Here is a 22,268-nt window from a genome sequence, read left to right on the forward strand (position 1 = left end):
GTGCCACGGTAATTATGTACATAATTTAAAAGTGATTTAACAGCCAGTTTATGAAATAACCTTGTCGTAAAGGTCCTTTAAAAACTTTTAATGTAGGTTCACTTATGTGCAGATCTACAAAGCAATGCAATGCTTTGGAGATCTGCACATAGATTAGCATTAATTTAGTAGGCCATGATGCAAAGTCTGCACTCGTAAAATGATTAAGTACCATAAAAGGAAACAAACAAAGTCCATCAGCCGGATGAGAACATTCAGACAGTAGCTACACCTCTGAAAACACTGCTCCAAAGTCTTAGCAGTAGGTGTTGAGCATCATAAAGTACAGCTGGTTAGGTTCAGATGAAGTGACAGAGAAACAGATTTCACTTCCCCCAGAATCCAGTTGGGATCTAACGCCTGTTGGACGGGGTCTGGGTGCAGTACCGCCGCTGCGCCAGCGCGGGGAGCGCACGCACAAACCTGCTCGGGAGGTTCAAAGAGCCCATAAGAAATGAAACGAGGAGTTCCCGGATGTACAGTAGTGCTGCACCTCCCCCCGTCCCCTCTTCTCTCCTCCCCTCCGCCGCCGCCTGCTTGTCAAAGCGAGCCTCCCCCTCCGCGCACTGTCCCCTCCCAGCGGGTCTCCCTCCCTGTGCCACTGCAGCGAAAGCCTCGGTGAAGGAGAGAGACGGAGACGAGATCCTGTAGCTGGGTGTAAAACCAGGACAAGACCTCACAGAGCAGCACAGCCGTGTTTGTGAGTGTGTTCTTCGCCACAGTTCGGCGCCTCTCGACTCCGCTGCGTTAAACCTCTTTTCCGTTCACATCGCCTGGATTTCATCATCCGACCTGCAAGATGGTAAGCGGCCCCAGCTTCTATTTTCACCCTCCGCCGACTGGTAAACACTCCTGTGGGCAGGCCTGAGCTCCAGAGTGTCGAATAATGAGGCTTTTTGACGAGTTGTTTTTGTTGGCGAGCTCTGTGCTGTGAGTTGCCAGTCGACCGTGTGGAGCCCGACGAGAAGGAAACGCGTTTCTCACCCACTTTTTGGCTCCTGTCGCGCTCTCATTACGACACTCCGGGGCTGACAGTCGCCTGAAGCCTGTGGCCCAGATATTTCTTATCCCTTCCCGACACAGCCCATGCTCTCATTAGCAGCACGGCCTGTGGAAATGAGTGCTCCTGACTGAAAAGTACGCGCTCATTGTGGCTGGCTTGGCCAATAATTGTGGCACATTTCACACTCGCAGGCTGCAAAATGTAACGTGTGCTGCATCTCAGGCTGGTTCCCAGCTAGTATGGCGCTGTGTTGATAGTTGCAACAGTGTTTCATTGGAGCTCCGAGGCTCTAATGAGTGTGCAGAGGTTACATCTGTATTTATTTACTGCGGTTAGAGGAAGCTGCCATCGAGGGCCACGGGTTAGGAGCGTCCTGTCCTAATTAACAGGGCATTTACAGCCTATATGAGTATATATGAAGGTGAGTTGCCTGGTAACTGTTGGGCATCCATGTGGTGACCAATGGGAGTGGACCTGGCTGGACACCACTGCTTAGGCTGGATGTATATTGAGCAGCTGACATGGTGTCAAGAGCCAATAGCAGGGGAGCGGCGAGGAACTGTGGGTCCTGTGCACAGGAAACCGAGGCCTCCATCCTTCTGTGCACTGGCCCCTCATATCCCCAGTTCCTTTCCATGTAGCCATACATTGAATTTCTCCACACACCCGTTTTCTGACGAGCTATCGATGGCCACGTAGCACAAAACTGACAGCAGCACCTATTTATGCACCAGCACCCTGTTTGGAATCTTTCCAAGGACAGGTTATTAGTGTCTGGACAAGAGAAAGGAGTCCTCACACAAGTGTGTGTGATGTATATCATAGTTGCTTTATATATGTTAAGGTAACTTTATTTGTTTTGGGCTTTAGGGATTGTGGCTGCCAAGCCCTGTTATTTATTCTTGGAGACAGATGTTGGTAAATATTGACATAAGTAAATGAGCTGCCATTAGGTGTACAACCCGCAGCTAGACGGATAAGTTGGCCAAGCAGGCATATTAGTTGATATTAGCTTATAGCCGATGGCCTCAGCTTAGATGTCAGCTCTAAAAGTAAGAAGAAATGTTTGAGACTTTTTAGAAGCAGTGTTTCCACCAAAGATCAAAGTTTAAAAGTTCAAGTTTCTTCATATCTTGGTCTATTTCATGACCAAAATGAAGAAATTCAGTTTTTAAACATAGGTGTTGGCTCATTTTGTTGGAACACACAAATCAAATAAAGCCACACACAAGACCCAATAGTTAAGAGCATCTTCTGTTTTTGATACACTATTAAAATGAACAACAGACTTTCCTATAATATAAACGTGAGTTACACACGCCCTGTGGCAGTCTCAATTCTCTGGTAGACTCGAGCTCAGGACATTCATGTCCTACAGACAGTGTGCCAACTTATGCCCTGTCAAAAAGTATTCTTCTCAGATGCAGGGGGGGGGTTGGGGGCAGGGACAAACAGATGCTTAAGCATGTAGTGGAATGATCTGATGCCACGGGCACCATATGCTGCTTAGCAATCAAGTGCCACCCACATACGGATTGAGCTGTAGCTAATGTGAAAAAGATAAAAGCCACAGCAGAAGTGATGATCAGCACTAGGTGATCCACGCTGCACATCCAACCGGCCTCACTGGCCATTTCCATCGCTGCAGTCTTTGGCTCGCAACGCAGCCAGCAGTCACTAGCGCAGGCCAAACTTAATTTGTCTGGTGTGTCAGCCCAGTGAAAAGAAAAGTTGTATTCAGATGGCACGTTGAGGGTAGCTTGCCTTTGTAAGTGCTGGTTGGATGTATGGAGGGTGTAAAACATGAGGCTGTTCAACATGATCAAAAGTGACTGGTCAAAAGAAACCGTAGCCACTGCCTGACTGCAGAAGTAGTGTTTGAAAGTTTCTGGGTGAAAGGAGACATCATTACATGAAGGAATGTCTCCTCATATTTAAAAGACGTCTGCCTAAAGTCGGACTGAAACAAACTCTAGATACTTTGAGTTTCTGCTGTGAAAAGGAGCTCTGTTCTGTCCGCATGCTGTGCTGTCAGACAGACACGGCTAAGGAAAGAAAATACAATTAAAAGTCCCAATAGTTTTTATTTCCTGTGTCTGTCACAGCAGGAAACCATTCACATGCAGTGATCCGTAGTATTACTATGAAATATTAGTGTAATAGTCTAGTTGCTTGTTGAAGGGATGGTAGGAAAATGTTTGTACAGGTATGATGATGAATTTGATCTATTAATTGACTGTGTTCTGTGATTGTTGAAGCTGCTTTCAACACCTTCACTACTGTTATAGTATCTTAATGTTTTTGACAGAACACTATTTGACAGCTAAATAACAGTGCCTACATTTTTGGGACCAATTATCCAGTAATATTGGTTGGACTATCGAGCAGGCCATTTCAGTTCAGCGGGTTTGGCCCTGTAGCTAAGGGCCTGGGTAAATACAAAGCAGATATTAGGCTGAGTCATGCTGCCAGGTATCTGCTCTTTGTTTGGGTGAGGAGAACAGGAACAAGAGGTCCTGAGAGGTGCTTAAGGTCAGATGCAGATGAAAATGCCTCTCAGGTCAGTGAGGCCGGCCGTGACAGCTTAGCCAGCTTCAGGTAGTCGTCATTATAAAATCTCAAACAGTGAGAATAAAACTCACTAATCAATTAAAAATAATTGAAATCCTCTTGTTTAAAAGGATGAAACTATATGGGTCATTGTATGCATAATGAGTACTTGTACTTTTGTTATCCTACTGTAAGAAGACTAATGCTAATACTTTTACTTAAAGCCACCTTATGCAACTTAAGATAGGGATAATATGAGACTCCAAGTCAATCCACTCTGCTCCACATAGGCCTCCCTCTGCTTGCTCCATATGCTCTTCTACCATACTCTGCCCCATCATACTCTGCAAAGACCTTCGGGCATTAATCATTATAAGTAATGCTGCAAAACTCACTAATCAAGCAGGAGTCACTTAAATTATCTGAATGATTAGAAGTGCAAGCTTTGCTTTAAAATGTTTAGAAGCGAATCTCTGCACCTCTGCCGGTGCCTTTCAGTCAATAAGATCTGCATCCTATGGTTAAGGTGGAGGTTAGGGCTAGAAAATATTGTCCCATTTTGGAGGACAACTTGCTATTAAAGAGCAAGGATGTGAATTGGATGTTTTTAGCAGTTGGAAATAACAGTACAGCTTCATGTATAAGACGATTTAGGCATTGTTAGTTTACATGGCATTATGAGGCCTTCAAATCCATCAAGTCGTGGATGGAAATGGCTGAGGAGATTAGCCCTCAGAGCTCCTTCAGGCAGCTGAGATTTTGGTAATTATTTTCATATTTGCACTTGACTCCTAAATCTGGTACAGATCCTTGACACACACATCCACACAGAAATGCATACAAGTACACATGAAAACATAAGTATCAGGGTGATTTTACAAAACAACAGTTGCATTAGTTGTAGGATGATATAGGAACATTTGTGCAAAATGACAGGTGACTGTAAATTTGTAGCGGCTCCTTTACATTTTCATACATATCTTTGATAGTTTCTCATCTATGTAATAGAGTAGAAGGCTGTTCGTGTTGTGCTGTCAGCTGCCTGTTGGCCTGGGTTAAGCCTGCTGTACAAAGCAGGGCTGAAACATGGAGGGGTGAACTCTATTTAAAGACCTGTCTGAGAGCGCAGCTCCGCTCTGCACCGTGCTCCGACTCTGGAGAGGTCAATATGTTTATCATACAGCTCTGCTATACGACAAGCTTGATACTTGTAGACACATCTGTGTGGAGTCTTGTGATGAACTGAACAAACAAGCAAGTAAAGTGCGGAAAAAAGACACAGTCTCAAGCATAATATGGCCAAAACGTGCACTGTGTGGGAAAAGTAACTCAGATTGTTTTTGATACTAAGGATGTGTAAAATGCACAATGTTTTAATTTATTGAGTTTATGGAAAAACAGTGATTCTGGTTCTTAACAAGTACGTAGTCTTTTTCAGACAATTGAATAAAAAATGAGAAAGCAGCGCACGCTTGCATTAGGAAGAATGTAAACAGAAAATGTGCACTGTTTTATCGAACTATTTGGACAAGCGTGTGACTGAATAGAACATGCTACCGCTCTGTCCTTGACTGAAGTTCAAAACCCTCAAACTGCAGATAAGACGAGCTGAAAAGAGTATTTGTGCTTAGCAAACCTGTCATAGGTAAATATTTAATTTTATTTAATAAGGCTTTACAAACAATTGTCATGTTAAATTATCTGTGATTATATCAGTAATGAGCATGACTGAATATGTAACGTGCATGTCTGTGTGGATGTAAAAAGTTTTCCAAAAACAGCTTTTCCTAAATAAATTGTCTTAAAGTTTCCTATCTTTAAAATACAGTAAACTAGAAACAGGAAATGTTAAGAGGTTAGACTTTTAACTGTGTGCTCTAGTGTAGTGACTAATGTTCTGTACTAATAGTACTACAAACCTATTATATATTAGCTGTCATTTAATGCGGCTAAATTTAGTTTCAGAGCAGAATAGATTGCCTTGTCCTGCCAAAGATGCATGAGAAAAGCCCCATGCACCGTACTCCCCAGTCTGTCAAGTTGTGCTAGGGTTGTGTGAGTCTGTAATTAGCTTGGTTTTAGGGTTGGTCGTAGCGCTGCTGCAGAACCACTCACAGTAAAAAACTCTTTATTATGCAAAACGTGTGTTGTGTGCAGAAGCCTAATTGATTCTGAATGAAGTATGCATTATTAATTAGCCAACACGAGTCGGTCTCTGTTTCTGCCACAGTTGCTCTCTGTGTATTAATACCTTTTCACTTTACATGTCTTAGTATTTTTATAATCATCCCATTTAGTATGACCAAACAGTGTATGTGTAAAGGGGAAGCTCAACAAGAGCCGTTGAAGTGGTTTATTACAGAAGACATGCAAAGATTAGTCACACCAGCAACCCAAGACAGGCCTTAGTTAGTAAACCTGTAATCCTCAACGCCAAATCTGCTTTGCTCTAAGTCTCTTTACCTCCAGGGACTATACAGGTAGCACTTAACCTACATCATGTGGTTGAGAGTGCACACATCGCTCATTTTGTTTATTAGTTAAGATGCATTTGTCATGTTAGTTCATGTCACTACATGCAGAAAACATTTTAAAGTAGTTGTTTGCCATAGTCGTTTGAACAGTCTGAACTCTAATGCTTTCCCAGATATTCACAAATCACATAAAGATGTTATTTGTTAATTTTTGGAGCATTGAGCTTCAAAATCCAACACCTTCCTGAAGTGTGTGATAATGACTGGATTGTTTGGAAGCCACACACTCATTTATTACAAAAAATTACCTGTTTATTTGAGAAAAGATATTTTACTCATGCCTTATCTTTTATAGTTTGTCTGTTCTACTGATCAAACAATCAGCTCATGTTGAATTTAGCTAAAATTGTCCAGTTAGATAAAGGCATAGTTTATAACAACTACACTTGAAGGGCAGCTTGTGTCATTACCCACTGACCACCAGTGCAACGAAAACTGCATCGAATGATATTAATAACTTAATGTTTATAGTTATTTGTTTAAGTAGCAATTGGCAATAAACGTCTTTTCTTTAGTCCAGACTAATGGAAACAAAATTAAGGTGTAAACAACAAGAAGTCTCTTATAGCAGAGTGAGGATTAGAACATGTCCTTGGTTGTGAATGGACAATCTTGCTGAAGTGTCCTCCCTCCGCTCTGTGGAGGAAGGGAGCAAACAGAAGCCCTTTCCCTACACTTTTCCCTTGTTGATCTATGGAGGAAAACCACGTGCTTTATATATAGTATGTCAACCTGTGATAACTGCCCTTGCAGCTGACTCCTTCTCTTTACTGATAGGGTGTTGAAGCTGTTCTCCTGGCTAATCCTGTGTCACCTCTTTCTCCTCACCGCACTTAAAATACCACAAGTTCTGAGGTTAAGTCTGCTGTTGTACGGTAGCACAACTGTAGGTATACAGAAGCTTTTTGTAGGCTGTTTAGTGTGTGTGTGTGTGTGTGTGTGTCACTGTGCAAAGGAGAAGCGTAGTAGCAGCAGATAGGCGTTGGTCACATTCCTTGGGTGTGATTACTTACCGTTTTTTTTTTTTCTCATGTGAACAACATTAGAGGAAGATTGTTTTTGTTGCATCCACACTAGCAAATAACCAAAACAGTTAAAAACATATTGTTAGATGTGAAACATTTCATTTTGCAACACAATCTCAGTTCTGCTTAATATCAGATGTCAAAACCCAACATTTTAGGTCAAGAGAGACCAAACCTGGACTTCAGCAGCCACTGTCCTGCTTGTTTTCCAACCATCCCTCCACTTACAGCTTCTGATTGGCGTAACACACCTGATCCAGGCAATCAGCAGTGGGAAAACAAGCAGGTCATTGGCCCTGGAGGACCAGGATTGCTTACCACTGTTTACGTGTCTGCTCTAGTTAGTTTTTTCTTTATTCAGTTCACGTTTTGATGCCACAGCCTTTGTCCTCCGAAGTTGGAATGAGCAGTATTATTCCTGGTCTTCATGCACCCTTAGCTCGATGTGTATAGTTTGGATGGAGTGCCTCTGACTGAAATTCCTTACTTGTTGTTGTGAAGCAGTGTTTTCTTTAAAACCCCGATGTGTGCAATCTGACTATTTCTGACAGGGACAACAGGGACTCCTGTGACGTCCATGTCAGTATTTGGCCTCACTCTGTCAGGCTCAGTGGACGCTGCAGCGTTGGTTGGGATGGGGCTGAAACATGAGCCAATGACAGACACACACACACAAGCATGCGTTATTCAGAATATTTGATGCTTGACTCAAAAATGTAAATAGGAAACTATTTGATATGTTCACACAGTTTTATAAGCAGCTTGTATTGTCAGTGTACACAATCTGCAGTCACCTCCTCATCCACATAGATATGTGGCTAATCATACAGAGAGCTGCATCTGTATATGTAACTATAAATATGAACCGTGGATAACACCTTATTACATTATCTTAACACATTTACTATCAGTACTCGTAGCACTAAACATGTTAACTCCATTTCTAATCGTTAATTTTTATTAAACTTTATAAACTCTGGAGCCCAAAGCTGTTCATTCTAACCTGCTCCTGTTAATTGGCTGCTAATTCAAAAAGAGTGAGGAAAAAACAGTCGGGTACAGTTTTTGTCCTGTTTCTCCTGCTACTTGGATCACGTTTTGTCATATCAACAGTGTGTTTGTATGAACATTACCTCTATAAATGTACAAGTACAGAACATGTCTGAATGCCCTACTGCCTGCATTATTCATGTTGAGAAAACATGCAGTATGAAAATGAATCCTGTGCTCACCACACATCACCAGCTCCTATTGTCTGTTGTTTTTCTTTGCTAGTTTAACGAACCAGGAACTTTGTACATTGTATTTTGTACTGTAGCAGTAGCTTCAAGGTATCGAAGAGCTTTGTAATGATGTATAGTTACCAGCACAATGATGTCTCGCAGCATTTTGGAATCAGGCTAGCTGTAGCATTAGGCTCTAAATCAACACCATACATCTGTATGGTGTCAACACCATACATCCGTAATCAAAACCTGTGGCATTTTATAGATACCTGCTAGGCGCCCTCGCTCATAAACCTCTAAAAGGGAATATCTCTGCATTAGTACCAGTGCTGTTCTGTGACTCGGTGTCACAGGAGGCTTTTGACAGCACCTCGCTTTAAGATACGTCGTGAAGAACATTTCTACTAAGAAAATATTCAAAACAAGCTGTATGCTATAGCTTTAAGTGACGCAGTGAGTGTGTATTCAAACTGTTTTGTTCATAATTTGAGGTTGTATTCTCATGTGAGCTGACGCCACCCTCTCTCTCTTCCTTCAGGGAAATGAAGCCAGTTACCCCCTGGAGATGTGCTCACATTGTAAGTATTTTCAAATGTTTGCTGTTTTGCATCCGTCGCACAGAACTCATTTGTGTTTTAAGAAATGAAACGACCACCTTTTTATTTTTAAGAGTTTGTTTCTCAACTAATACACACCCTTTAAGTCTTATTGTTTACTGTGTGATCAGTGCCTCTGCTCTTGTTTTCAGACTATAAGCACGTCTGTTTTACATTCAGTTTACTGATAAAGGGTGTTGATGAGCCGAAACTCAGATGTTATCATCTAGTTATATGTGTTGTCAGTAGACATTGGTTCGATTATAGTATTATTATTGTTGTTATTATATACATGACACAACATCTTAGAATCAGACTCTTATGTATTTGATCATGTTGAGAAGATGTCTGCCTAGTAAACATCTTGGAGGATGAAGGCTGAGGATGTCACTCACTTTTTTATTTTCACTCTCACCTTCACTCTCTCTACCTGATGATGCACAAACACAATATCTCAGCCTCGTATTGTTGGAAAAGTCCTCAGAGACGCAGATCTCTCCTCTGGCTCGCTCTTGTGCAAATAGCACATTTTGCACGGAGCAGTTGTTAAGAGCCAGACTTAAGTGGGTCAGCTGCTGTATGTGTTTAATGAGCACTGAGACCACAATTAATCCCTGCGTAGTACAGGTGTACTTCAGGGACTGTGTCACTGTTAGCTTGACCTCATCATGTCTCAGAATCAGTAATTTAGATGTTCTGATGAAGTTAGATCTTGAGATTTTAAGTACAACAGGTAAAACAAGTGTTATATGAGACACGTGTGCAGTAAAATGTCTGTATTGTCCACGATGTTAACTTATTGAGCTCCAGTGCAGATGAAACGTTAGTTTAAGTGAGATGGTGCTGTGTAGGAGGGACATTTAAACCTACACCAGAGTTTTAATGACTAAATTAGCTCTGTCTGCAATTCTGCTTTCTATATTGGCAACAGAGACGCTATAGATTACGTGCCTCAAACGATATGCAGCTACAGAGGAAACCCTTTTTTCCTGTAGATAGTTTATGTGGATTGTTGCTGTATGTAAAGTGACAACAGCCTAGGACTTTGTTTTATGTGCTCAAACTTTGTAATGTTAATGCGTCATTTTGAGATCACCCATGTCTCTGTGTTGATTAACACAACATTTGCAAAACAACCAAGTCAAAGAAAAGTATAAACACTGACCTATTCAAATGAGCTAGTGTGAGCAAAACAGTGGTCACACTGTAGCTTGTCCATACTTAGGCTGTACTACTGTAACATTGTAGGGGGGGACAGGACCTTGGCCTGTCGGGACTTCCAGGCATTCCTCCCCCATAACTATGCCACCATGGTGAGGGGAGGTGGATTTAGATGATGCATGACCCTGAACAGAAGCCATCAAGGACCTCTGCACTTACTCTGGGATATTTACAGCTTCTCTCCTTTTCCTGTCTTTCTTGTTCTCTCTCTAGTTGCCTCTCCAGATTCACCGTCTGTCTGTCTTTCTCTCATTATTGACTGTTCTCTGTTCTACTTCTCCTTTTTCTTTTTAAAGGTGTTATATAGGCATGAAATACAAGATTACTTATCAGGAATGCAAATAACAGCATAATGCATCAAAGAACTTATTTAAATATCAACACAGCTTTTTTTTCCTGCGGTGTCAAACTAACCACTAACTTTGACCTTTTCAGTTTACTAAACAAAAGGTTGGGAATCCATGCACATAACCTCCTCCTAACCCTCCTCTCTCCTTTTTTCTTCTTTTGATTTTTCTCTTTTGGTCTTGCTTTGGCTTTCTCTCTCTCTTCCTCACTCTACACCGACAGAGCAGCTGTTCAGTTCATCAAGTGCTCGGACAGGAATTGGCTGTGAAGAAATTAGCTCTGGCCTGCTGGTCAGATAGATTCACCCTGCTGCACCTCAAACTTACCACTCTCAGTGAGACGTCGACACATAAATTATAACCTTCACTTACCTATTCCTGCCTTAGCACCACTTTTTGTCCTCAAGATTAACATGAGGAGTGAAGTTTGTCTGCAAGAAATTACCTTGGAAAGATGAGTATGGTGCTCGAATGAATTTTCAAAAGGCCTGTATCCTCTTGTCAGTGCACTGCTGTTGGCTTAAGCGAGCTTAGATCAGGCAAAATTTAATGGCCTACTTGTAGGAGCGTGCATAATTAGACACAGAAGCCATACAAAAACACACACACACACACACACACACATGTTCTACACACTGTGCTCAAGTGCATGCACACATGCACGCGCCCACTCTGTTCCTGCACTTTCTTTAACTCCACACACATGCACACACATGCACACACACCCCCTCGACACACCACGCTCTCACAGAGAAACACAGCAGTGAGCCTGAAACCTTTGCTCGCCTGTCTGCAGCCGCCCAATATAAACGGGCAGCACGCTGGAGTTCCTTGTTGCTAGGGGTTTCCCTGAGGGCGGGAGCCAGAGCCTCTGTTAGTGGGGGTAGTGCTGCAAGTTGGGGGTTTTCTGATGACGGCACAGCTATAAATATACACGATCAGCACGGTGCCCAGCTTTGCCGTCTGTTTGGTCCATGCAGACGAGCTGTACATTATCAGAGCAGCGAGCACTAATGCGCCCGGTGCTGGAGTTCTGCTCTTTAATACACAAACTCAGCTCTTGCTAGTGGCCCAATTTAAATAACATTAGGGTATTCACAGAAAGAAGGTGGCTGCCTCTTCTTTTCTTTTTTTTTTTACCTGGAGCATTATCAGATACTTGAGAATAAACCTAAAATATGATGCCAATTTTAAAACACTGGATGATTGAGAGAAATTTCCACTGTAAACTAATACTTAATCTTCTCTTTCTGTATATTTCCTGTCATCTTGTATTCTTCTGTACACACTGTTGCCTTCTGATATGTTCCCTAGATGATGCTACAACCTCATTGGCTCAGTAAACCTCATTATGCTAATTGCCACAGTGTTATGTGTCAAACGTGTAATTACTGAGCCATGCATGTAACATGTTTACCCACCCTCACGTCTCATCTTGTGTGTTTGGGGAGCAGCATACAGGAGAGTCTAGGCTGTAATTATCGGTAACACGCCAACAGAATTTCATTTCATCTGTATATCACTCCCCCCTCTTTGTTTGTCTCAGTTCAGGTTAGCTGTGTTAATGGAGTCACATGTTTCCCTTAATGGGCCGGGTGAACTGTTTGGGGGCTGAGCATGCATAAGAGGATAAATTCATTAATGACATTGTGGGAACATTGGGTTTTTATAATTAAACAAAAATGGGGACGAAAAGCCGCTTTCACTTAGCAGGTGTTCTGTTGACACAGCTGTGCTGCTGTTTAATGGTTACCTACAGCAAGCGGACAAACCAGGGGGCCAATAATGGTCCAGTGTTAAGCTGAACATTAATTGTTCTGCTCAATTACAGAAATACTGGCATTTTTATTGCTTTTGAACTGGCTGATGCTTTTAGAATTTGGCCAGAATCAGCATTATTTGTGATTTTATGAGCTGATCAACCTGAGGAATCTGTCAGATTGTGGTTGATCAAACATATGTAACTTTTATTTACAGATGTATTATAATGTGTAGCCTTGGAATGGTTTCATTCAGCCTTTGTCACTTCAGTACACATAACTATAAAGGCTGTAAGAAGAGCACAAACGGTACACGAGCCCTTACAAAATGAGCTATGATCCTCGACCAGAAGGAGGGCCATTTGGCCAAACATCACAGGATTTTTTATGTTAACTGATGCTTATGTGTGACCGAGTGTGAGTCTCCTGTGTGCACTCACATGCTGATGACATCTACATATGCATGCACCTGTTTGAATGCTCCTCCCTTTGTTTGTCTGTGTGTATATGTGAGTGTGGGCTACTTTGGGGGGCTAACGGGTTCCAGTTGCCTAGTAACACAGTTGCGGGTGCATACAGTGTTTTTTAAAAGTGTGTGTATGATGTGCTCTGCGGTGGAATAAATGAGATTATTATAATCATCTAACAGTTACATTGGGTCTCCCTCGGAGCTGCTTATTAGTATAGCAGTGTGAGGAGCTTCTAGGACTGTGCAGCCTTAGCTTAAAGAGTTTTGGTTAATTTTCCCTTGAAATTCCATTAAATTAAAAATGCGTCCTCGAATGTATTATTTTATCATTGTTTGGGTTATACAATCAGACATACAGGCTGTGCAAGCAGTGTAAGGCGCGCTCAGTTTAAAACCATGTCCATCTCCTACTCTTTACACCAGCTGTTTTTAGAACTATCAGATCAAATCCATCATAACATCCATTTTATTTTAGTGTAAATACAAAAAGTTTAGAATATTAAAGATTTTAGTTGGTCTTGATTTCTGCAACTGTTTTCAATATTCTGTTTCTTTGTCCATAGCTGTATGTATGTACAAGTATCATCTCTTACCTATCCACCCTGGCTCATAGACTTTTTTATCAGATTTGAACAAGGCTGCCTTCAAAATACACTTTGTTCCAGTTTATTATTCGATTCACATCTCTTTCTTGTAATCAAGCCAAGGCTCACAATGATTCGTTTTGTTTTCTGTACCTGTCATCACACCACAATTTGAGATTTCTATTTGCTGTAAAGGAGGATGGCAGTCAGTGCACGAACAGGGGCCGTTATCGTGATTTAATGATGACGACTATATTTATTTCTTAACTATAACAGTTGTCAGAAGGACCATATGTGGTATGCATCGGTTAATTTAGCAGCTGTAGTTAGGAAGTACTGTATCTTAATTATGGGTTTTATTTGGTTCAGCTGGGAGACACTTGTGTCTGTGATGCTGGCAGACATGGGACTTGTTGGTTCAAGACCAGGAAAGGGACTCAGACTGTGAGAAAGCTGTTGTCCTTGCTAGTATGAATAATACATGCACCTACTCATTTGGCAGCTCCAGACAACAAGAAGGGATCTGGGCACGGTGTTCGCATGTTTTCCTTCTTTATGACTGCACCAAAGTTTATGTGCTGTAAATGTCAGAGGGATTTTTCATTTGTACTCCTGCTTGTCCCACTGACCTGACTCTGACCCAACAAAAGAAATTTGATCTTTAACAGGGACCAGTTTGAGATATTAACATCTGCAGTTTGATGGAGAGTTCTACTTCATGGGATTATGGGTGTATACACATTTGTACGGCAGTAGCTTAGTTGGACTCAATGTTAAGTATATAAAAAATATATACATTTGTTTTACAAATAATAAAACTCAGCTGTGTTATGTTTACTGTCATAGATTTTTTGCCTTTTGAGCCAATGCAGTGGTTCAACTTGAACTCTTCAGGTAACTCACTCTGTTATCTCATGAACCAGTTGTGAAAATTGCATCCTGTTATTTGTTGACCAACGCTTTGCAATTATACAATTATTGGCCAACCGAAAGTGGAGCGCTGCCCTCCCAGTTGATGAGTGCCGTTGGTTTTGCACCCACTCAGAGATTGTTAGGTGTTTTTGATATCTGCAGGAAGTGTAACTGAAAAATACTGAACTTTAGATGACAAATAAATTTATACTCGCACATGAACCAAAAGATTACAGTGGCAAGAAATCGTCTTCTGCATTAATTTGTCATAAAATGTGATCTAATCAAGAGTATTAACAAATATAATGTGCCTAAAATAATAACACAAACATTCTTTCATGTCTTTATTGAGAACAACCATGAAAACCTCACAGTACTAGTGAAAAAAGTATGTGAACCCTGCATGCCTGAAGTTTGCCAATATTCTTTTTAGTAAACAGCCGCTTCCTTTGTGTTGTCCTGCCGTAGACACCCTGCTTGTTCAATGTTCTTTGTACTGTAGACTCATGAACACACATTAGTTGTGCTCTTGGGGTTTTCACTGGCCGCCCACTTATTAGTAGAGTAGCCACAGTCCCAAAGTGTCTCTATTTGTAGATTGTTTGTCAAACTGTAGACTGGTGAATTTCTCTGACATCACTTTGTAACCCTTTCCAGCTTTATGTAAATTAACAATTATTGATTGTAGATCTTCTGAAAGCTTCTTTTGGTGAGACAAGGCTCACATAAGTGTTCTTGTGTTCTTGTACAGAGCAAACTCAAAAGGTTTGAGTGGTTTTTTCTTTTACTTTTCCCAATCAAAGTAGCTCACAACCTCAAAATAATTTTCCTTTTCTTCCGACACCTGACTCGTCAAGGGTTCACATACTTTTTACACTATGGAGGTTTATGGTTGTTCTCAATAAACACATGAAAGATCAGAGTTGATTTTGTTATTATTTTAGGCACATTATATTTGTTAATAATATAATATGAAGATCAGATCACATTTCATGACAAATTGATGCAGAAAACATACTTTTTCTTGCCACCGTATATGTGCCAAATCTACCTGGACACAGAGTTGATTTGAGGCACTAAACCCACTGTTGTATCTCTAGCACCAAGATACAAGACATAGGCTAAACCGAGCCAGGCTGGTATCATCTGTTGTGAACAGGAAACAGGAGGCTGCTGATAAAGAAGTGTTTTGTGTCACAGGCAGCCGTGTGCTTGGCTCTGATAACTCACACCTAGTGGACACAGACACCCTGTGCCATATATCAGTGTTTGTGCTTGTGTGTAGATTCATCATGTATTAGGAGTTGTCAGGAACTGAGAAACAAGGCAGGAAACCAGTGACGTCTCATTAGAAATAAACCCACTTTATACCTAGATATCACTCATGAAAATAAGACAAACCGTAACAAACATTCGTGATATTCTAAAAGGTTTTCTTTGCTACTGCACAGGTTTATTAAGCCATGAAGTTATTATTAAGGTTAATAGGATTATTGTTTCTACAGGTAGTTGTGTTGCAACTGTCTCTCTCTAGTTCTCAGTCTTCCTCTACTTCTCTACCACACACCAGTTAGTCACTGAGTTGATGTAGAGCAGCATATCCAAATGTTGAAACCCAAAACACTACTTTTCCCTCTCACACATTTTGTATCCTTTAATAAGAATCAGAATGATTATGAATGTGAGCCATATTTTCCCCCTCTGGACTCTATTTCCATTACAGTTTTACATCACAGCTTTTTCGATTTTATCTTCCTTCATCATCATGGAGCCTATAAACATCCGAACTGAATTATTGGCCTCATAACGTTTGTCTCACCTTCTTATTGTCCCCGCTCTGTTAGCTTTGTGTTAAGATTAATAGATAGCTCGTGTAATTCAGGACCCCAGATTACAGCAGGTGAAGTAGTAGTTTGTGGTTGGCCAATAGGATCATGTGACTATGTGTGAATGAGCTTATAGACTAATTAATAACTGGCTTTGTTATTACCTCTGGGTTACACCTTGCCACTGTTCAGTATACTGGCCAGAGAGTTGAGGCTGTTTGTGATGGCAGGGGAACGAAAGATCCAGGGTCCCTCTGACAAAAAAGCACCAGTAGACAACAAAGGCTGTAAGTTTACAAAAGTTATAGCTCTCTTTTTGTCTTCTCTCTCTTTCGACTAATTCCTCTCACTCCGGCTCCCACACCCTTTTTCCTCGGCTCTCGTTTCTCTACCAGAGTTGGCTGAATATAATATTTACAATCTGGCAACTGGAGTGTTTTTATTTTTGTTGTTATTATACTTGAAGTCATCTGATGTCTCTCTGCATATGAGCAAAACTAAATGTATTGTGGTTAATGTGGGTCTGCAGCTTGAAGCGGTTAGCTCAGGCCTGTGCAGGCCGGAAGGTGTCCTTGACCTAGTTGAACATTGTGGCTACTAAAATTTATGACTACAGTTCATGCAGTTGTTGGCAAAGATATTTATATTTTGAATAAATGCCCTCCTGCCCTGTATATGTGATTCTTTATCCACCTTAGTTTACAGTGTTGCTGCACACTCTGTCTTTTTCTTTATGTCCTAGCATTTCTCCCCCATGTGGCAGCGTCAGAGTTTCGGACGCTGTCAGGATGTCCACACATCTGACCTGATCCCCGGCATTGGATAAGAATGCCACGTGAATGTCTTCAAAGAAAAGTTTCATCCATATCTTTTTCTTTCTCTCTCTTCCTTTTCTTTTTGTCCAGTCGATGCTGATGAGATTAAGAGGCTAGGGAAGAGGTTTAAGAAACTCGACCTAGATAACTCTGGCTCTCTCAGCGTGGAGGAGTTTATGTCACTGCCTGAGCTGCAACAGAACCCGCTGGTGCAAAGGGTTATCGACATATTTGACACAGACGGGAATGGAGAGGTGGACTTTAAAGGTATGCAGTATAATCTGCCAGTTCATATTCTGCAATGTTAACAGAATCCCCAACACTGCTGCAGTGGTACTAGTACAAGTTAACTGCTGTCCCAAACTAGATAACAATCCTGACACATTTCAGAAGGGCATTGCTTGTACTGATGTAAATTAAGTTCATGTTATACTTAAGTATTTTGTGACTTTTGCAAAACAAACAATTCACACTTGAGGACAGGCCGTTGTGATTTCTTTAATTTGATCACAATGGGAGTGGAGTGTATTTTAACGTTTACTACTTCAAATGGTTTTATCAAATGGTATTTGGAATGAAGGCTCTAATCTTGTATCTCCCCCAATTATACACCAACCTTAGTACGTCTCTGAATCACACTTAAAGTTTTCCAAGGTTAGAAACACATACTGTAACTAAAGTGGAAGTTCATCAACAATGTATAATTAAAAATAACCAGATCTCAGTATCTCAGCCCTATGAGCGCTGATTGTTACTGTCCCCTGTTTTCTATCAGAGTTCATTGAGGGAGTCTCACAGTTCAGTGTCAAGGGGGACAAGGAACAGAAACTTCGATGTAAGTAAAACTGCTTCTTCATTAAAGCCGCATGTGTCACATCAAGGTCTCTTACCCCCAAAGACGTCGAGTTGCCCTGTTACTCTGGGAGTTAAACCTGCTGGGGTTTTGTCTCCTGTGTGGCCCCCTGTTCTGTTTGTCTCACCTTACCTTACTGATGCAACAAAAAATAAAAAAAACCCTGGAGAGAAAAATGTATCTGTCTAATCGTACTAAAAAATACATCACAACTGAACTTTATTCTGACTTTATGTGGAAAATACCAGTTTCCAGAGCTGCGCTGTCTCTAGAATCAAGCTCAAAGCCAACCAACCATTTGGAAGAATGAAAGAAAGACATGACAGCTTTAGTGTGCACAAGAGACAGTGGTCGAGAGAGAGTAACGAAAACAGGCCAAGGTCTTTGAAATGTCTTTCAGAAGTGTGGTCAGTTATATTCCATGCTCTGTAGGTGTTGCTGTGTAACTAATTTACACTCATGTCTACTCCTGCTTCTTTCTTCTCTCTTACCACACCATGCACCACAGTTGCTTTCAGGATCTACGACATGGACAAGGATGGCTATATCTCCAACGGCGAGCTCTTTCAGGTGCTAAAGATGATGGTAGGCAACAACCTGAAGGACACTCAGCTCCAGCAGATTGTGGACAAGACCATTATTAATGCAGACAAGGATGGAGATGGCAGGATATCTTTTGAAGAGTTCTGTGCAGTAAGTTGACCCTCCTTGAGGCATTTGGTGGGGTGATATTTCTGCTGATGCAGCCTGATGTGGTGAAGGCAAATGTCCAAGGGACAGAAACCCCTAGAAACACACCAGCTTTTTGCTTACGCTCATCACCACAGGGTTTCAGTTTCACACTTTCAGTTGAAATATGTTGTTGAGGAGTAAATATAGGCTGCTGATACATATAATGGGGTTCTAAAAATACTGAGTGAGTTCCTACTTCCGGGGAAATGAATAAGACATAAAAGCACAGAGGTGGAGGTTTGCTTCTTTAAACTATGGGTATGTTTGAACAGTTGGAGCATATCCAATTGAGGAGGGACGGAAGTTAATGACTTTCCTTGGAAAAAGATGTTTTTAGCTTGCAGTGGCAAAGAGGCAGCAGCTCTGCTGTTGCAGTGAGAGGGTCACTGCAGCATTAGGGAGCAAAAACCTCCCTAATGTTTTTTTTTGTAACTTTTAATCTGCAGTTTAAAAGTTGGTCACAGTCACAGAAAACACTGATGTAATGAGCCGACCGCATTCATGACACTTCAGGAAACCAAACAGTTATTAGTCGGTTATTTCTGATCTACTTGTTTTAATTTAGGAGCATCTGTGTCAGCTAGGAGTGCTGTGTTACTTTACACTTTACTTAGTAGAGAGACAAGAAAAGTCCTGTTTAAAACAATCTGCACTCTCTTGTTAAGCAGTATCACCCACATAACTTCTCTTTTGTTGGACCGGTGGATCCTGAGATGTTATCTGAAATGAAAGGCATCATTTCTAACTCTGACAGATTCAAGGCCCACATTTGACGGCTGAATCTCCGGAGCCTTGAACTAAAAACGCTCTCGTCCTTGTGGGAGTGTATTTTCAGGATGGCGCGGAAGAATGTTAGATCCTGTTTTTAACAAAGTGGCACTGCTCAAACACTTAAAGGACGTCAAAGAGGACAGTGAAGGCAATATTATTTCCATTTTGATTGAAGCCCTCCTGATCTGAACACTGCAGAGTAAAAGAAGCTGCAAAAATAAGACAGTGGATCTAAAAATAGAATTTGTAAGTAGGCAGGTAGTAGTACTATTGTAGTAGTATTTATAGCTGCAGTAAGATGTCAATGGAATGATGCATGAAGGTCGTAAAACAACTGCTGTGGTGAATTCAAATGATTTCTAAATATAAAGTACTGTTTAAGAAAGTGAGGTCACTGTATTATCTGCACCAGGATCCTGAACCTGAAACAGCTAAATGTTAGTTGTGTAACGTGGTCATTTACACCTGTGTTTCCTGCTGTGTTAGCTCTCACTAACTTTTACATTTACTATCACTGCCTTTTTTAGCACCGGATCGATTCATGTGTTTTTCCTTTCCTTCCCTCTCACTCCTCTCTTCAGGTTGTCGGTGGTCTTGATATACACAAAAAGATGGTGGTGGATGTGTGAGTGCGGCTCTGCTCACTGAACCCCCCCTTCCTCCTCAACACTCGCTTTTCTCCACCATCTCTGAAGATCTGCTCAAGACGTCCGGCAAAATGCTCTCTGTAACTCAATGGAAGTATTCTCTCTTTTCCTCTCTTCTTCTTTTTCTTTCTCTCTCTCTGTGGAGCCACTTTTTTCTTTCAGAAACCACAGGCCTCATGAAGCCAACTTACTGAAGTGTTACTGAACTGTAAAGCCTCTCAATAACCTGGTCGTAGCACTTTAAGAGAGTGAAGGACATCTGCTATCAACTGCAAGAGCATCTCTGATGTTGGATGGGGGAAGGGGGCACAGTGAAGAGGCTGGTTGGCTTGTTCATATTTCATCCTTTTGTTTTTTTGTTAATTGTTATTTTTGATATTTATTTTTTGTTCTTGTCTTTTTATAAAGAAGAAAAAAAAACAAGTATATCTATGGTTGTCTCGTGAGGGGAAGTGTCTAGCATATTAACACTTGACTTACAGTACAACTAGAAAGTAGGGTATGAAGTGCCAACCAGAACATATCCAGAAACCAGTCCAAGTTATTACCCATCACCGCCGCTGTCATTCATGCCAGACAAAACTGGCTTGTGACTTTTCCAACTGCAAGTCGTATTAGATACAAAACTAAATTTCAGATTCACTGACCATTTCACCTCCATTTTACCTTAAATACAATCAGTTTCAATTAGACCAGTGAAGCTTCCAGTCACTCTTGGCAAAGCTTTTTTATTTTTAATAAGATTTAGTTTTATTTATACTTAAGAATGTGTTTATATTGTTGGAGATCTCCTTTGTTTAAACGATAGGTCTCTAGGTAGATAAATTAATGCCAAGAAAATGTCTTTCCAAAATAATTTGTGGCTGCAAACTGAAACATGGTTTACTCTGCACGTTTTGCATTCAGCAGTGTGCAGCCATAAGACAATCTCCAACGCAAAGAATAGCTCTGTTCTCACACGGACAAATGAACTTTAGTGGAATCATTAGAATTTAAAGACTTTTATTTAATGTTAGGAACAGAGGCTGGATGAACTTGGTTAACAACTAAGTAACGGTTTGGGAGTAAAGGTGAGATTATTCAGAGTTTGTGCAAGTACATAGCAATTTAAGAGACTTATCTGCAGGCAGCGTTTTTATTTTTTTTTTAACCAATATGTGTATATTAGGTAACCGATGTGTGCTCATCTTCTTTAACAGCAAAAGGAGAAGGCTTTGCCTCTGCTTTACATGAGCCCTTCTGAGTGCTTATACCTTTCTTAGTACAGCGCAGGACAGGTCAGAGTTTTCTGTAACGCAACACAAACACTTGAAATCTTACCACATTGGCATGATCAGTGTGCAATGGAATAGACGGGAGTTTTTTTTTGTTTTGTTTGTTTTTTTTTGTAGGGGTGGGGGGGTTGTACATTTCAAAAGTTGGCTTCTTCTCCCACTTCTGTTTTTTTTTTTTTTTCTGTCACAATCACCTAATATTCTCTCCCTGCCACCAACAGGAAGAAAAACAAACAAATTCAACCAAATTCTAATTTCTAAGGGAAAAATGTTTTCTATGATACATGACATCGGGATAGCTTTTGGTTTCGCTTTGGAGCTCGACTGTTCGTTTGAACAGGAGTTTTCAGTCAGAGATGTGGAGCGCTCCGTTATCCCTTATCCCAAAGCTCTGCACGGCTTGGGCCTCCCTGTGCTTGCATGACATGGAAATATATATTTTTCAGTTGTGCATGTAGATAAATTTTTTCAAATAATCCTCTTGTTTACACATGGATGGTGATGTTAATATATTTAGGAATTTAATGGTATACAATATGGATGTTGCCAAACTTTGGTAAATGTACACATATTATGAGAGGTAATCCAAATGAACGGAACTACATGTAACTTTTTTGTATTTTACCCAGGTCAGCGAGATGCTTCTATTCCAGTAAAAGTTGCATATCTGATCCTGTCTCAAACTGCCACACACTGTACTCAGCTTAAAGGGGAAAACATTTTATGCTTTTTTTTTTTTTCTTTCTTTATTTTGTATATAAGTATTTTGTTAAATGCAGTTCTGGCTCTCTGTTCTCTGTATAGTTCAGACCGCGCTTTAGTTTGTAAGTGCTACTTTTTCTCTGAGGGACTTGGATTCTTATAGTTTGTGTGGGGATATCTGAAAAGATTTAAGTTTGAGAACCTTTTTTTTTTCCTTTTTCTGCATGCTGCATCTTATGCTGTGGGACTGTTGGAAACTTGATACTGTATGAAATTAAATAAAATTTAAATAAACTTTGAAATGTAGAAAGTAATGGATTTTGTCTTTTGTAAAAAAAACAAACTTAAATAGTCTAATTTTCATTTGACAGGTTTAGTTACT

At 40.8% G+C, this 22,268-nt stretch overlaps 2 protein-coding genes across 2 annotated transcripts in view; one reads left to right on the forward strand and one right to left on the reverse strand.

Moving 5' to 3' along the window:
- Nucleotides 1–564, reverse strand: part of kcnq5a (potassium voltage-gated channel, KQT-like subfamily, member 5a) — a 76,050-nt gene extending 75,486 nt beyond the window's left edge. Inside the window, exon 1 of the mRNA XM_026355224.2 lies at nt 212–564. The gene's annotated coding sequence lies outside the window, so the exon portion shown is untranslated. The remainder of the gene's footprint in view (nt 1–211) is intronic.
- Nucleotides 565–593: 29 nt separating this feature from the next.
- On the forward strand, nt 594–22,200 carry LOC113158907 (calcineurin subunit B type 1). The gene is made up of 6 exons (XM_026355229.1): nt 594–841; nt 8,916–8,955; nt 16,998–17,174; nt 17,683–17,742; nt 18,269–18,453; nt 19,845–22,200. The coding sequence occupies exons 1-6, from the start codon at nt 839–841 to the stop codon at nt 19,890–19,892; spliced, it is 513 nt and encodes a 170-aa protein (XP_026211014.1). The 5' UTR covers nt 594–838; the 3' UTR covers nt 19,893–22,200.
- Nucleotides 22,201–22,268: the final 68 nt, after the last annotated feature.

This window comes from Anabas testudineus, chromosome 15 (assembly GCF_900324465.2).
Source record: "Anabas testudineus chromosome 15, fAnaTes1.2, whole genome shotgun sequence".
Classification (NCBI taxonomy): Eukaryota; Metazoa; Chordata; class Actinopteri; order Anabantiformes; family Anabantidae; genus Anabas; species Anabas testudineus.